The 16,592-nt window shown below is 57.0% G+C and overlaps 1 protein-coding gene across 2 annotated transcripts in view; it reads left to right on the top strand.

The window, feature by feature from the left end:
• Window positions 1-4,252: 4,252 nt before the first annotated feature.
• Window positions 4,253-16,592, top strand: part of STK32C (serine/threonine kinase 32C) — a 37,445-nt gene continuing 25,105 nt past the window's right edge. Inside the window, exon 1 of one of the 2 annotated variants that reach the window (XR_004972081.1) lies at window positions 4,253-5,116. Coding sequence is in view for 1 of the 2 variants with exons in the window: in XM_036335717.1 (XP_036191610.1) it covers window positions 4,855-5,116 (262 nt within the window). In the remaining variant the exon portion in view is untranslated. The remainder of the gene's footprint in view (window positions 5,117-16,592) is intronic. The other variant, XM_036335717.1, reaches the window with a different exon arrangement.

Raw genomic sequence — 16,592 nt, 5'->3', positions numbered from 1 at the left:
CATGTGGGAAGTGTTGTGGGCTAAACGTGTGCCCCCAGATTCATACACTGAAGTCTTAACCCCCTCAGAATGTGACCCTGTTTGGAGATGGGGTCTTTACATGAGGCCACATGGGTGGCCCTAATTCAATAGGACTGGTATTCTATCAGAAGAGGACACGAGGACACAGACACACACAGAGGGACCACATGTGAGGACACAGAATGACAGTCATCTGCACGTCAAGGAGAGAGGCCACAGGAGAAACCAACCTGGCCAACACGACCTCAGACTTCTGGCCTCCAGAACTGTGAGAAATAAGCATCTGTTCAAGCACCACATTGATTGCCTCCAGTACGCACCCCAACCAGGGCTGTACCCCTGGAAGCAACCCCAGGAAACTAACAGTGGGTCAGAGGACAGGTGGTCCCTCAATCCAGCCTGGGGGAGGCAGGTGCAGGTGCACAGGTAGGGTCGGAGGGTGGGTGCTGGTGAGGTGGGTGGCTGCTTATCGGTGTTACATTTGTCCCCTCAGAACATTTACATTTTACATCTGTCACTTGGTGTGCATCGATTGTTACAAGGCAAAGGAGGAGTTCGTCTAGTGAGGGGCAGCACTGGGCATGTGTTGCCCATCTACTGGGGTAGGAGGCACCTAACACCTGCTCCGGTCAATCCGGGGTCTGGCTGAGTTGTTTACGGGTGTCAACAGTGTCATTCCCAAGCTTACGGCAGTGAACTCGGCGGTGACTTGCCTCCCAGGCCTGCTTCCCTCCTCTGTGACACAGGGTGCCATGAGAAGGATGTTGTCACAGGGCTGCAAGCTCTGAGTAATGCCGTGAGATGCAGAGCACTGTGCCAGGCAGACCAGCAACATCCATGGCTCATCTCTCTCATGCCAGGAGGTGGGATCACACCCCGATTTTACAGGGAGACAGAGGAGCAGGGAGGTCACAGCGGCCTGACACAGCCTCTGCACCTATGGAGGGTCCCCAGGGTGGCTCTGAATCTCCGGTCACCTGCCTCCTTCCATGCACATCTAACGGGAGCACAAGAAACTGGGGATCCTCCCTCTAAAACAAGACTCTAAAGTAGAGAAACCAGTTCTCCACAGGGATCTTTGTGGAGAACCAGCAGGTTCACCATCTGGTGAGAACTGACCCCTGGCCTGGGCCCGATCTGCTGGGAGAGGAGGCCTCCACTCCGGTCAGAGAGGCTGCACGAGGTCACCTCATCTCTGTCCCTGCCAGGCCGAGGAGCCAGCCTCTGGACTCCCGGCCCAGCACCTTTTCCCTGCTACCAGCTGCCTGTGGGGTGGGGTGCAGGTCCCTCTGAGGCCCAGGGCTGGCTGGTTCCTGCAGAGACCCACACCCTGACCTTGCAAGCATGGCAGTGCCACCTCTCCTGGGAGGTGATGGCGGCAAGTGTGTTGCAGAGTTGCCTTAGCTTCATAGCTTCCCAGATAAATCAGGGAGCTAGGAAGATGAATAAGCCTATTTTTAAAAGAGGATTGAGGACAACTACAGAAAGCAAAATGATGCAGAAAATTGGATTGGCCCTGCTTTCTGGAGAATTTCTATAGAAATGCTTCAGAAGTAAGGGCGGGGGAAAGGACCCCTCCCTCCCCCAATCGCTCCTGCCCACATGGCCCTTGTCCTTGACCAGCCACTGGGCAGATTTCAAGGTTGAAGTTTAACTGAGAGGCAGCACTGGGTGCTTCTGAGAGGCTAGCAACTGGGAAGGATGGGCTTCTCTGAGTCACAGAAACTGGGGGGGGGGGGGGGGGGCAGAAGTGGGCCTGGTCCTCTGAGGTCTGGTGGGCAGAGGTGGCTGGCCCCAGACTCGAAGGGAAGTGTGGGCTGGTGATGGCCACCTCGCCTGCCTGCTCCAGAGTGACATTCTCCCTGGAAAAGGTAAAATTATGAAATATAAAGATCTCCAAGTTCCACGAACCTGCCTGTGTGTGTACTGGCTCATTGCTGGTCTCCTGTCATTGAAACAAGACAGATCAGGTTTCTGGTCAGTGTGGCCACCCAGGGACACTGTTGGCCTCAATGCCCCCTCTCCATTCACAGTTGGCCCCCATCCACCCCTAGAACTTCACAGTTGCTTGCAGGGGTGCAGACCTGGTCTGCTCTCAGCTGGGCCGCTCCTAACCTTTTCTCTGTGCCCTGCCCACAGGGTGCACCCTACTTCACACTGTCCTGGCTCCCACCATCCAATCCTTGAGCAACCCTGGACCTGCCCTGGGCCAGGTAGAGTCAGAGTTGTGCCCTTTGCCTGCAGGCCGGCTCTCAGGCCCGTTGGCTCTGCTGGTTCTTCTTTCCCACTGGAGCCTGCGAAGGGACCCCAAATCTCAGGGCCCAGGGTTTGGGGAGCTGCTCAGTTTCTTTAGAGGAGATTCTATTTCCTGACTGGGGGCAGGTGTCTGGTTTGGCCTTTGGGGTTCAGCCAGTGTGCAGATGTCCCCATCAGTCCCTGCAGGCCCCTTCGCTCTGTCTTCTGTTGGGCCTGGTGTCCCTGAGTCGGAAGCCCATGGTCCTTCTATCCAGAGAACTGTCCAGCCCCAACTGCCCTCAGGGTGTGTGTGTGTGTGTGTGTGTGTGTGTGTGTGTGTGTGTGTTGGTGCATCCTGGGGCTCAACTGCTCTGTTCAGCTTTTCCAGCGCCCCCTCCCTCTGTTTAGGCCCCGTTTCCCTTGTAGACCTGCTATGTCCAAGGCTCTGGTCTCTCCAATATTCACAGTAACTTTTCCAGCCAACCTTTTAATGCAGTAACATATTTTTCCACTAATGTCCCTTCTCTTGTTCCCTGTCTAAGGGGCAAAGTTATACTTTTTTATACCTTTTCTGCCCCGTTAGGGGGTCTTGGAGGGAGAGGAGACAGATGGGTGTGGCCGTCTGCCCTGGGGAATCCGAGGCTGCCGTGGGTTCCTGGGATTCTGATGCCCACCTCCCTGCGCGTGTTCCTCCTTCAGAGCATCCCTGCCCCGACTCAGTGGGTGGGGTGGAATCCTACAGTAGCTCCTCTGTGCAGGCGGGGCCGAGTGCCTTCCACGTGCCCCTTTCCACTTCCCCCCGCCCCCCATAAGTGGCAGTTCCAGGAGGAAGCCAAGGACAGAGGCTATGGGAGCTCAGAAGGCTGTGTCCAACCTGGGGGGCTGGGAACTTGTCTCCCTGCTCCTGAAATTTAACCCGAGACCCAGGCCTGCATCTCAGCCAGGCCAGGGGACCCGCAGTAGGGGGTGGGTGGGGCTTCCCTAGGTGGCTCACAGGTGATTTCCCCCTTGTCTTTCATGTCCTCACTGGTGGGCAGGTGGTCCCTTAGTGATGTATGGCCAGTCAGCACTGGCCCCTAAAGTGTGGCCCAGAAATGACATAGGTCGCCTCTGCTCACATTTCGCTGGTCAAGCAGGTGGAGGAGCCACAGTGAACTTCAAAGGCGGGGCGGGGACAAATGTAACGCTCCATCCATGCACAAGGAGCCCTAGCACCGAAACCAGGGGTGAGGGGCAGCTAGGCGGGGCAGCGCCCAGAGTGGCTGAAGGATGTGCCTGGAGGGAGAGTCAGCGGCCTGCGGAGGGGGACCATGCACCTGCGAGTGGGACTTAGGCTGTCACCGGGGGCAGAAGACCCTCGGTCACAGGTAGGAAGGAATGGCCGCTCTGGGGCCTGGCTGGAAGGCAGAACTTAAGGAGACAAAGGCTTCCTAAAGTCAAAGTCAAGCAGCCCACAACAAAACCCGGTTCTTCCAGAGTATCAGGCCAGGGCGATAGGGGATCTCACCTTGCTGTGCGATCAGAGGCGGAGGCACGAGGCGTCAAACCGCCTCCCCCCACCCACTGCCCCCCCCCCAATACGTGGCAAAGGCCGTGGAAAGGCCAACGGTCAGCGCTCAGGCCCCTCTCCGACATGGGTAGGACCAGGGGGCCCTGGGCGACTCAGGCACACGATCCCCCCCGGCGATCCTGGGGCGCGAACCTGCGCCAAGAGCTCTGGTTCAGCACTGGGGCCCTGGCACCTGCGTTGGGAAGCGGACCAGAGACCCAGCCAAGGGGACCCCGAGAGCGCGGGTGCAGGTGCTTAGTGCCGAAACCACCCCGGCACGCACGAATGCGTGTTTGAGCCTGTCGCCTGGGGAGGGGCTCCTGCACCAGCCCTGCCGCCGCCCCTCCCCCGTCCTGCTCCCCATCCCTCCCGGGGCGCAGTCTCGCGAGCCACCTGCAACCCCAGGGTGGGATCCGCATCCGGTGCAGCGCCGCGGGGCTGCCAATCCCGAACGCGACCGGCCTCGGTTCCAACGTGGCCGTTTCCCAGCGCCCCATCCCCGGCCCGGCGCGCCCTTGAGAAGCGCAGAGCCGCAGGCTGATGCGTAAGGTTCCCCAGTTCGAGTGGCGGCAATCGGGGACGGCTTTGTTCACGGCGGCAGCGGGGGTGGGGAGGCTCCGCGGGACCTCAACGGGCGGAGCTGTCCCCGCCCACGACTCCATCCTTTGGAGGCCTCCAGGCTACTCCGAGGGGAACCTGGCCTTCCCTCCCTCGCTATTGTCCTGACCGTCCAGGCGGGGCCGCGGCCCCAGGATGCGCGCGGAACGGGCTCCCCGCCCCCCGAAGTGAGGGGCCGTACAAGGCTCCGCGAGCCGTTCGGCCCCAGTCCCGCCCCGTCTCCGCCCCTGCGCTCCGCTTCGCCCCGGCTCCTTCCCGCCGGCCCCGCCCCGGCCCCGCCCCCGCGCCTCTCCGTCCGCGGAGCCCGCACGGCCTCCGGGACCCGCCAGTGCCCAGGCTGGGGCTGCTGCCAGCCGCTCCCGCTCCCGCTCCCAGCGCGGCGGGCGGGCCATGCCCCGGGCTCCAGCCGCGTCGCGCACCCAGGTCCGGCGATGAGGAGCGGCGCGGAGCGCAGGGGCAGCTGCGCCTCAGCGCCCCCCGGCTCGCCACCCCCCGGCCGCGCGCGCCCCGCCGGCCCCGACGCGCCCCTGGCCCCGCAGCCGCCCGCCGCTGGCCAGCCTCGAGCCCGGGACGCGGGCGATGCCCGCGCGCAGCCGCGCCCCCTGTTTGCGTGGAGCAAGTGGAAGAAGAGGATGAGCTCGTCCATGTCGGGGGCCCCGGCGCGGAGGCCCGTGTTTGACGACAAGGAGGACGGTGAGTTCTGCCGCACAGCGGAGGCTCCGGGCAGCTCTGGGGACCGCGTGGGGACCCCACACGCCCTCGGAGGAGGGCCGTGGCAGTAGGATTTCCTCCCGTCCAGACACTGCGGCCACGGGATGGGAAGGCGTCCCAGGGCTGCTTGGTTTCCGAGGAAACTGTCGGGCTGTGCCTGCGGTGCTCACGCGTGTCCAGGGCCCCGCCTGAGTCCTCCATGTCCAGTGGCGATCGGGCGGCTCCGGGCTTAGGTACGACACCACCCTTTGTACCAAGAGCTGTACCTTTTCATTAGGGACTGTGTGCGGCTCGGTTCATTACTCTCACCTGTGCTGTGCCCAGTGTGCAAGGGAGATGAGTCCCCCACAGGTGGCCGGGTCCCCTGGCCCTCACTCTCCCTCTCCAGGGTGAAGGCATATGCTACCCCCCCCCTCCCCCCCAGCCCAGCCTTTGCACACAGATGTGCGGTGGAGAGGCCTAGCCTTCCTTACAGACCTCCCTTTGGGAAACTGGTTTCCTCTCATGACCTCCTGCAGGTAAAGCTGCCCACCCAGAGTGCAGGTGTCTCTTGAGTGGCCATAGAGAGATTGGTGCTGGTGGAAGGCAGGTGACAGGCAGCAGGCCATCCAGGCACACTTCCCGGGATCATGCTGGGCACCAGGATCCTTTGACTTAGGACCTGCAGGGAAGGTGGCTGTGTGGTGTCCACCTTTGGGGCACCGTGGCAATGCACATGCAAACACACAGCCCTTCTGCAGATGTCACACGTTTAAATGGTACAGTGATGACACATATGATGTTTTTTGACATTTTCCTAAAATAGTTGAGATCTGAATTTTTTTTTTTTCATTTGTAGGCAGCCTGCAGAGTATGATGGGTCTTTTATAATTTTAGAGCACAGCTCAGCGTGACAGCCCAAGCTATTTATTTCTGATAAATAATTTAAGTATGATAGGAAATTACAATAGTCCGACCGCAGGCCAATGTTGGTGAGTGTGCAGGCCTGTGCTGACCGTGGTCAGATGGAGTGATGGGCAGCCTGCTCTGGTGCTGGAGTGGGGGCCGGGGCTGGTCGGGCGAGCAGGGGAGGGTCATGGCTGCCTGCACTCCCAGGACGGGCATCCAGGACCAGCCACACTGGCACAGTGTGTGATCTGGGGCTGGCTTTCATTTGTTCTGAACTTGGGGACAGCAGAACGCACTGCTGTGGATGTTTCACGTTATATGTCTTTGTTTTTAGCATAAATATTCAAAATAAAGAAAGCCCGGGTGAACTAGGAACTAGTCAGGAAGCAGATTTACGTCTAGCTTCCTCCTGCAGGCAGAGAACACGTCTAAGAAATACATCTGTTTTCAGCATTTGCTGGTGTCAGCCAAGAGCTGGCCACTCTCTCGTGCCCTCGCACTGCGCTCTCTGAGGCACAGGTAGCGAGGCTGATGTCGCAGAAAGCACGGAGCTGGCTTCCGCTTGTTAAGGTAGAATTTTTCCACGTGCTGAGTGTGTTAAGTTTCAGAATTCATGGATCATTAAGAGGCAAAAAGAGCACAGAGTCTCCTTATGATGCTCGCAGTCTGATTGGGGAATTATTTAACACACACACACACCCCCCCCCTTATTTGCCTGCGAAAGGGTGGCAGAGGCAGCAGCCCTCTGGGCTTGTGGGCGGTAACTGATGTTGGCTGCAGATGCTGGCTTTTTAGGACATGTGACCATCGATCACCTGCTCGTCCCTGGGCACGGTGGCCACATCCCCAAACCGAACATGTGAGACCAGGAGGCCAAACCTGTCCCTGGGCAGACGTTATCTGGGTGGGCACCCACTCTGTTCCACTTGTATCCCACGACTGCGTGTCACCATCAGGGCTCCTACGGCTCGAGTCGCAGCTGTGTCTGCAGAGAGAACATGCAGATCTTAGCATGAAGGCCATGGGTTTATTTGGATGGAAAGAATAGGGTTTGGAAAGGAGAGAGGACTGTCTTGCAGGGGGGAGTCGTGCCCCCTGAACCCACCTCCTCTCCAGGTGAGGGTGTGAAGTTACCCATCCCCTCCAGGTAGCTCCCCTGGGGAGCAGACTTAAAGAGGCGACTGGGTGGTGCTGGTGACTCGCATTTACTGGGACTGCATGGTTGCTATGGCAATGTGAAACCTTCTGGTGACTTTTTTTTTTATTCAAACACCCAATTAATATATCAAATTTAGTATGCAGGGGAAAAGAAAGAGGAAAATAAGAGGGCAATTTAACAAAGTGCCAGGTAAATTCCAACTAATAACCGTAGTTGTGATGTGAAAAATCTTCAGTGTCCCACACCCCTGCCAGTCCTGTGGCGTCTAGCGCCATTGTCCTTATCTGGCAGGGGTTGGTTTATGTCCAGGATTCTCTGAGCCTCTTCCTCACCCCAGAACCAAGGACCAACTTTTTCTCTCCCCTGAGCCCCCTCCTCCCATTCTGCCCCTCCCTGACTTCCAGGCGCCCCTGTGCTAGAGGGGGTTGCAGCACCTCCTGCTGAGCAGCTGGGGAGCCTGGGGGGCACCCCGCCCTTCTCAGCCTTTGTGGCTTGTCTCACGCTGGGAGGGAGTGACTGACCACCGAGAAGGTTTGCCTTTGTCCAGAGAGACTGGGAGTGAGCGAACCCGCGCAGGCTGCGCAGAGCCCAGCCTGGGTGCTGGTGTGGGGGCAGGCAGGAGGGCTATCTGGTTCTCAAGTCACCTTTATAAAAATTAAAAACAGGCCTTTGTTTTTTGTTGTTTTTTTCCTAATTAGAGAAGTATTACAATGTGTAAATTTGCAAGGATTTCACACTTCTCTGTTTTTCCTAAAATGGTCCTAAGTAGGAAAACCAAGACATCTGTACGCCAGCTCCGAGAGAAGGTGTCAGCGTGCATCTTCCCAGCCTTTTTCCAGGAATGTCCTCGCACACCCAGCTGTCCAGAAACACTGTTTTCCTTGACACAGAAATGGGAGCGTGCTCCGTATACGCTTTTGTCATCACCTGCTTTTTACTTAGCAATCCGTTTCGAACGCCGTGTAGATCGGCAGCATCGCTTGTTGGCTAAATTTACAACAGCAATTCTCAGTCCTGGCTGTGACCTGGACTCCACGGGCCCCGCTCCCCAAAACATGGGCTGAATTTGTTGGTGAGGGAGGAGTTCAGACATCAGCACATCTTTGAGCCCCACCCCTGGTGATTTTGATGGGCAGTCAGGGCTGATAATCACGGCTTTGTAGCTTTCCTCTCTGTAGACATAACGCTGTTTACTTAATTCCCTATTGTAGGGCATTTCCATCTTACAAATACCATAAACAATTTAACAGTGAACATGTTTGTATACTCGTCTTTGCACATTTGGCCTTATTTCCTTAGCGTAAATCCCTAGGAATGACATAGCCACGTCAGAGGAGCGTTTGATACACCTGTCCCGCTCCCTCCATGAGCCAGCCCCTGTCCTGGGTGCTAGTTTTACAGCGGTGACCAAGTAGATGTGGCTGCTGCAAGTGCGGGGTAACAGGACAAAGGAGAAACTGGGAGACTGACAGTAGACAAGGAAACATAAATAAATTACTGACCAGCAGGAGGGGCCGGAGCAGAGAGAAAGGGGGGAGGGCCAGGAAGGGAGACCAGTGTTTGCTCCTTGCTGCCCCCCGAAAATACTTTCCCCGAGTCCTCACCAACTGTGGGTGCTGGTGGTGTTTTCATTTTTCAACAATCTAAAAGGTAGAGGTTGTATTAATTCTTCGAGCTTCTTTGATTACCAATGAGATTGATCACCTTTGCTTTTTTGTGTTTGGGGTGTTCGTATTCTTTTCTGAGTTGCTGGCACCCACCCTGACCAGCGCTTCCTGGTCAAAACTGGGAGGTTTGCTGCCCTTTTCCTCTCACTGTTGCAAATACATAGATGCTGCCCCGAACGTTTTACCATTTACTTGGTAGGAGTGCTAGTTCTTGTTTTTGTGGGGTTTTGGTACGGATGTGTTTAATGTTCGTGTGGTCAGATCCATCAGCATCTTCGGTTCTGGCAGTTTCCTGCCCTGGTGTCGTGTTTCCGAAGCCGGTTCCCAGGCACAGGTGGACATAATTCAGTTTGGAAATCTCCACCTGCATTTTCTTCAAGTACGTCTGTGGTTTTACTTTTTCCATCGCAGTTTTCAGTTCAGACAAATATTCAACATAGAATGAGGATGTTTTCGTCCTGTGAGTCCTGCACTTTCCTAAGTTGAGCGCATTGGGGCTGTTTCTAAATTTAAAATGAATTCCTCTTGTGTGTTGGTTGCCTGTTTTTGTTGACCTGTGAGTGGGATCCTTCCACCCATCACGTTTCACACTGGGTAGTGCTGGGTGGAGCAACCCGTCCTTGAACAATACTCGCCCTGGGTATGGCCACTGTGCCATAGTTCCTGTGTTGTTTTCTTGGGCTTTGGGGGTGGTCGGCCATGTCACCTGCAGAGAATGACTCGCTGGCTACTTCCTGGTGCTTCCTTGTTCCTTGTTGCGCTGCCCAGAGCCCACGTGTGGCTGACCCCATAGTGCTCCTGGGGCCGTAGTTCCCAGTGTCGGGCTAGCCCCAGCTTACTAAGTCTTTTTCCAGTGGGGGGTGCGTTTTAACAGGTGCCTTTTCCTTCCCTCCTGACCCTGAAGAGAGGGGCTGGGGGGAGGGTGGCTCTCCTTGTGTGCCAAGTGTGGGCCCATGGCAGCTCCCCCTCCCCCACAACACAAGGGCCCCGGGAGCCAGAAGCCTGGTGGCTGCAGAGCCTGGGCTCCTATCAGTGGGAGAAACACTGCAGGGGCCCCTGTGTGGGGGTGGGGTTTGGGTTCCAGTTGGGCAGGAGGGCACGTAGTCCAGCCCACCTTGCACGTTCATTCCCGGGCTCCCCGTGAAGTACAGGGTGAGCGGGGGAACCTTTGGGAAGCTGTGGATTCTGGTGCGTTTCTCTCCCCGTGGCTGACGAGGCTGGTCCAGAGTGGGCTTGGGACCTCCTGTCATATTTCTTTATGTAACAAATGTCAGCTCTGCATGTCCATCCATCTGCTTCTACGTTTCAAAATGCTAAAAATACGCCAGTTTTCTTTAAAAAATGTAACCACCCAGCTTCCAGTGGAGAAGAGCTGCAAGAACGCCCTGGAGGTCATTTCTGTTCAGGCTTCACTCTGAGGGTGGGGCTCTGAGGTGGTCTGGGGGGGCAGAGCCAGGAGCAGCATTGCTCCCACGGAGCCAGGCCCGCCCCGAGCAGCTCCCCCAACCGCAGTGGGTCTCGGGGGTCGGGTCCGGACTCTGCCTTCCCCAGCAGTCCCCAGTGCTGCTGGCCCGTGGACACTCCAGGAGGGAGGGCTGAGCAGGTATGCAGCAGGTATAATCGTTAAGCGAGGGCAGAAGCCCTCCGGGCCCGGTCCCCTCGTCACCGGCCCTGATGCGTGACGGGCGTTGGTAGGAGATTGGACCACAACATGGTGGCAGCGTGGTGAACTCTTTTTGTTTAGTTTTTATTTCGTCTTGCTCCTGGCCTGTCACCTACGTAACCAACATGCGACTATCATGTTGTCTCCTGAGTCTTCCCCTAAGGCTGCACCCCTAACCTCCTCCTTTATTGTAAGCTGAGACCGGGCACCTTTCCTGGCTCCCACCCAGGCAGGTTGCGGAAGGCTGTGTGGGCGATCCTCCCTTGTGGTCCCCTATGGCTTTGTCCCGGCGCTGGTCTTCCCGCCGCCTGTGTGGAGACATGGAAGGTCCAGCCCCCACACCCCTGGGGCTCGCTGTGGGGTCCTGATGGGGTGCTCTCTGCCACACCAGGTGGGACCCTCCTGGGGAGGCCCCAGGCCAGCTCTTTGGACCTCTCTTGAGCCTGTTGGTGTCTATGTTAAGGGCCTGGGCCTTGTGGCCGTGGTCCCAGTTCCCTCGTTGGTAGGAAGCTCAGGGCCGGGTGCCTCCTTCCCGCCCAAGGAGGGGACACGCACAGGCCAGGTGCCCTGAAGGACGTGCTGGGCTCCTCTCTGCTCCCCAAACACCAGTTGGTCCAGCGCGCGGAATGATTTTAATGATCGAAATTAGAGACAATTCGGGAGAAGCTGTAATTAATGAAATTATTGTTATTTTTAAAAACTGGGGTGCCTGCTTCATCAAAAATGTTTTTCTCATTGTCCTAAAATTTTTCTTTTAAACATGAAGGCATCTGACGGAGGTCAGCATGGCTGAGGACAGAGAGGAGGCCAGGGGCTCGCCGTGGCCTGGCTCCGTCCAGCCGTGAGACGGGTCACTTGTCCTCGTCCTCCGCTCCCACGGGCGCCCATAGCTGGTCTCCGTGTGCTGCCGGCCCGTGTCGATCGTGTGAAAGCCCTGCTTGATGTTATTTAAGTTCTGAAGCCGAGGAGATGGTGTGGGTGGGAGTCAGTGTTGCCTCCAATTTATTAAAAATAGGAGCTGAGCTCACAGTTTCTCACAGCAACTTAAAAGCTGACTTTAGAAAGGTCCCTTTGCCTTCAGGACTCACATCACGACTCTTCATGCTTGTGTGCACAGGCGGGACTTGTTACAGCGGCCACAGGCCCAGGTCTGGCCTCCGGGGCTCAGCGGTGAGCTCGGTGCTGTGCTGAGCTCTGTACTGTGCTGAGCTCACGTTTCATAATGTTTATTGTTGTCCCCCAGCTCCCGAGGGTGGGCGGGAGTGAGTCCTGTGGGGTTGGGGGGACATGGTGCAGGCACGCGGAAGCTTTTGACGGAGGGGCGCGCATTGAATAACAACGCGCTGTATTTCCCCGGCGAGAAGGTCCTGCTGACGCACGGCCCTATTCCTCTCCCCGTGTGCAGCCGAACTCCTCGAAAGCACTGTCTCCTCGCTGTTTCCGGTCCTTCCCCACTGGAGTCAGGATCTGTCCCCGTGGACCCAAAGCTCTTGTGAGGTCCCTTCCATGTTGCTAAGTCTCATGCCTGGTTCGCAGCCCTCCTCATCCTTGACCCCTGGCAGACTGGTCACTCTGGGTCCCCTCCTTGGTCCCCTATCTTCCCGTGGCTTCCAGGATGTCCACTGCCCCATGTCCTCCTCTCCCAACTGACGCTGGAGCCCCCCGGGGCCCTTCCGCCGCGCTCTCTTCTCACTACACTCACGCATGGGTGATCTCAGGCTTCAAATGCCATCCATATGCCAATGGCTCCCTAATTTGAATCTCCAGCCGGAGCCTGCCTCCCACATTCCAGGCTTTTCTGTCCAGTCTCAGATTTGACACCACCCCTCGTGTGTCTCATAGATGTTTCGAATCCAGCACATTCAACAGCAAGTTCTGATTCCAACCCCCACCCCAGCTGCTCTGGCCTGAGAGTGACCTAGGCCATCTGCCCACAGCTGTTGGCCAGAGCAGTCACACGCCCCCCCACCCCACTGCCTCTGTCCCAGAGGCCAGAGGGGCCACCTGCCAATCACATGGGCAGCCGGGTGGTGCAATGGTTTGGTGAAAGCACTGATGACCACGTGTCCTTCAAGCCTACTTTAAAATTGTGCCCCCCGCCTGGCCCAAGTGGCTCAGTTAGTTGAGCATCATCCTGTGCAATGAAAGGTTGAAGGTTCAATTCCAACTCAGGGCACATAGTGGGTGTGGGTTTGATCCCCAGTTAGGGTGCATATGGGAGGCAACTAATCAAGGTTTCTCTCTCATATCAATGTTTCTCTCTCTCTCTCAGCATATTCTCCAGAGAGGATTAAAATAATAATAATAATAATTATTATTATTATTATTAAATAAAATTGTGCCCCCCCACCCTGGCCCCCGCTCCCCAGCCCAGCCTGCTATGCTTTTCCCAGCGAGGGCTCTGTTTTCAGTGGTGGGACCTTGTTAGTGTGATATGGGAAGGGGCTCTCACAGGAGGGCCAGCTTGGGGGAGACCAGTCAGCCAGACCTCAGAGAGAGGGACCTCCCAGAGTCCTAACTCTCTTTCAAAAGAATCGGGGCCTTCAGGGCACAGTGTGAGCCTTGCCCCTTCAGCAGTGCTTTCCGGGGGGGGAGGCAAAGGCACTGGGGGACCAGGCACAGGGCCCCGCACCCCTATGGGCAACAGGAGCCTGTGGCCATTTGGACGGTCAGACCCTGGCTTCCGTCTGTCCTTGCCGATTGTTCCACCTTCTCTGATGGGCGAGCTGTCTGTTCCGGGCTGTCAGAGCGGTGAGCACAGACGGGGTGCTCGCAGGGATAGGCCCAGAGAGCGGGGCTTGAGGACAGTCAGGAGCAGCGGGGGGAGGCGGGAGGGGAGGTAGTGGGGGGCACTGCCCCGGCTGTGGGAAGGAGACTCAGAGGCTGCCTGCATCTTCCTTGAGGCCAAATGTGATGGATGAGTCTCGGCAGCAGCAGGCGCCACTGTCCGGAAGCCACTCCTGAATTAGGCTGGGAACTTGGTATGTGGGCTGGTTATGAAACACCCGTCTGACAGGAGCCCAGGAGCTGGCCGATGAGCAGAGGGGTGCCTCGTGTCCACGCCGGGTGCTGCCTGGGGCAGTCCCTGTGCGGGAGGCGGCTCGGGACCTCAGCTGGGTGTGGCTCCGTCTGCAGGACCCCCTGCCCTTCCACAGGCTGAGCTGGGAGCGGGGGCTGGAAGAGGGGGCAGGGGCCACCGCTGACCCCGGCTGGCCCAGCATGCTGACACCTGGGCGGGCCGTTCCGTGCGGTGGGCCGGCTGTGCCCTGTCGAATGTTAGAGCATCCCTGGCCTCTATCCACGGATGCAGGGCACACCTCTGTGTCTGTGACAGTTGTGCCTCGACATTGCCACACGGCCCCCACTGCTCTAACCTGCAAGAACAGCCACAGCGGGGAAGTGCCATCGAGGTATGGCTGACGGACCAGCGGATTCGGTGTTGATTCTGATCGCCTTCAGGCGTCCCCCCTCTGACATCGTGCCTCCTGGGCCAGAACGTCCCAGAGACAGATGGTCCAGTCATGGCCTCAGCTTGCAGATGAGACCAAAGAGGCTCAGAGAGGCAATGCCTCATGTGGGCCTCAGAGCCAGGCCAGGGGCGGGCGGAGGCCTGTGACCTGCACAGCCTGGCCCCACTTGCCCGTTTTTACCAACACCATGGCACTTTGGGGGCTCCAGGGCTGACACCCTAAGGCTATCGAGCTTTCCTGGGGGGGTGTGGGTCAACCTGAGTGTGTGTGTGAGCACAAGTGTGTGTGAGTGTGGGCACACATGTGTAGGAAGATGTGTGCAGGTGTGCATGTATGAGTGAATGTTTATGTGCATAGGTTGTGGGTATACTTATGCACAGGTATGAATGTGCAAGGGTGAGATTGTGCATGGATGTGTTTATGAGTGCATGTGTGAGTATGGGTGCGTATGTATTTGTGAGGGTATAAGATTGTGTTTGTATGTAGTTGTGTGTGCACTCACTCACACACAAGTACATACAAACAGCAGCTGAGACCCCATCCTCAGTCCAGTGAGGGCCCCTGCTTGCACAAGAGTGCCCTGGGTGTGCACACCACACCAGATTCCCACGTTGCTGCCCGGGTCGTCCACTCCGCGTGGACTGCTTTGCCCGTGAGAGTGCAAGGGGCCGTGGTGGCGCCAACTGCTGCCCCTGAGCCGCTGCTCGCCTCTTTAAGGAGGAGCTGGAATTGTTGGGGCCCCTGCAGGGGAAGCCTGGGATCTTGAGAGAGGCCTGGTGTTTGAGGGGAGGCAGAGCCAACCATGTACCCCATCTGTGAGCTCTACCTCCTGCCCGCTTCTCTGTTGGGCGGACAGGGAGGTGGACTGCCCACTCCCTACTGCCAGCACCCGGCTCATTGGGGCGGGAGGTTAGGAATGGCCACCCTGTGCTCACGGGCGGACTCAGAGCCATGTGTCTGATCACCTGTCTGCGGCAGTCTCCAGTGCCGGGTGGCAGGCGTGGTCAGAGCTGTGTGTCGCGGCTGGAGGTGAGATGTGCAGCTTGCCTGTCACGCTCATCACTTCCACCCCCGAGGGCAAGGGCCAGGGGAGGGCTATGGGGGAGGCGTCCTGTTCCCAGGGTTCCTGGCCTTGGAGAGCTGAGCCCTGCCCTCTCACTGGTGACAAATCTTCAGGCCACGAGTGCAGTCTGTGAGAGCATCACGGGCTGAGAAAGGGGGGGGGGGGGGGCGGACAGCTGTCACCCAGACCCAGGCAGTCCTGGCTTTGGACCCAGTGGGCTCTCAAGAAACTTTTACAACGCGAACTCTGATTCCTCTTAATTAAAGAAAACTGCAATGCCCCAGAGAAGACACGTTCGCTCCTCTTCCGACTGAGTTAATTGAAAGGTTCAGAAAGTCTCCGTTAATCACCACTTACTCCCTGGCGATTTCCCCGGCTCCGAGTGCAGGACTCTCTCGATTTCAGCTCTTCGTGTTCCAACAGTGAGCTCCCGCGGCAGGGGAATCCTCCTCAGAACGAAGCAAAGACATGAGGGCAAGGCCGCGTTCTGCTCACTTTGGACTCCACACGGCCTTGCCCATACTACGTGCTCAATAAATACTTGTTGAATCCAACTGAAGTGAATAGAAAGAGAGAATGGATGAGCTGATGTGTGAGAGGGTGGGGCTCAAGGCCAGGAATAGAAACGGTTAATTTTGGAAATCCGCTTTATTGAAGCGTAATTTACATAAAAATAAAACCCTTTCGTTTTAAGGATGTGATTCAGTGAGTTCTGATCGTGGTGTGCAGTCCTGTCACCACCACTGCCATCGACTGTGGACTGTCGCTATCACCCCAGAAAGTCCCTGCACGCCTGTGGTCAGTCCAGCTGTGCGCTGGAGCCGGCCCGTGGCCAGGGGAGCCAGGTCTCCACAGCCCTCCTTCCCTCTCAGTTCTTAACGCTGGTTTTGTAAAAGGAGTTTTAAATTTTGATGAAGTCCAGTTTTCACTGGTTTCTTCCTTACGGTTCACTCTTTTGGGGTCCTCTCTAGGAAATACTTGCCCAAGTCATGGCCACAAAGATTTTCTCCTTTGTTTTCTTCTAGAATTTTTATGGTCTTAGCTGTTACTTTTTGTTTATATTCCATTTCAAGTTGATTTTTGTGTTGATATGAAGCAAGGGTCCAGGTTCTCCTTTCTCTCATTCTCTCTCTTTCTCCCTGTCCCCTTCCTCCCTCCTCCTGCTCCTCCTCCCGCTCCTCCTCCTGTGTGACCCAGCCCCGTGTCCTGAAATAACTGTCCTTCCCCATTGAAGTTCCCCGGCACCTTTCTTGAAAGCCCATAACCATGGGCCTTTTTCTGGCCTCCGTCCTGTCGCATTGATCTGTATGTCTGTCTTTACACCAACCCCGCGCTGTACTGAGGACCACAGCTTTATAGAAAGTCTTGAAAGCAGATGTGTGGGCCTCCAGCGTGGTTTTCCTTTTCAGGTTGTCTTGACTGTTCCAGATGTGTGGCCTTTCCCTGGTGTCCGTTAGCATCAGTCTGTCAGCTCCTATGAGCAGCTGGCTGATCTTGATTGGGGCTGCACTGCGTCTACTGATCAATTCGGAGAGAACGGACCTATGG

The sequence above is a fragment of the Myotis myotis genome, unplaced genomic scaffold, assembly GCF_014108235.1.
Source record: "Myotis myotis isolate mMyoMyo1 unplaced genomic scaffold, mMyoMyo1.p scaffold_m19_p_15, whole genome shotgun sequence".
Classification (NCBI taxonomy): Eukaryota; Metazoa; Chordata; class Mammalia; order Chiroptera; family Vespertilionidae; genus Myotis; species Myotis myotis.
The sequence above is the reverse complement of the archived record's forward strand: the minus strand, read 5'-3'. Positions and strand labels throughout refer to the sequence as shown.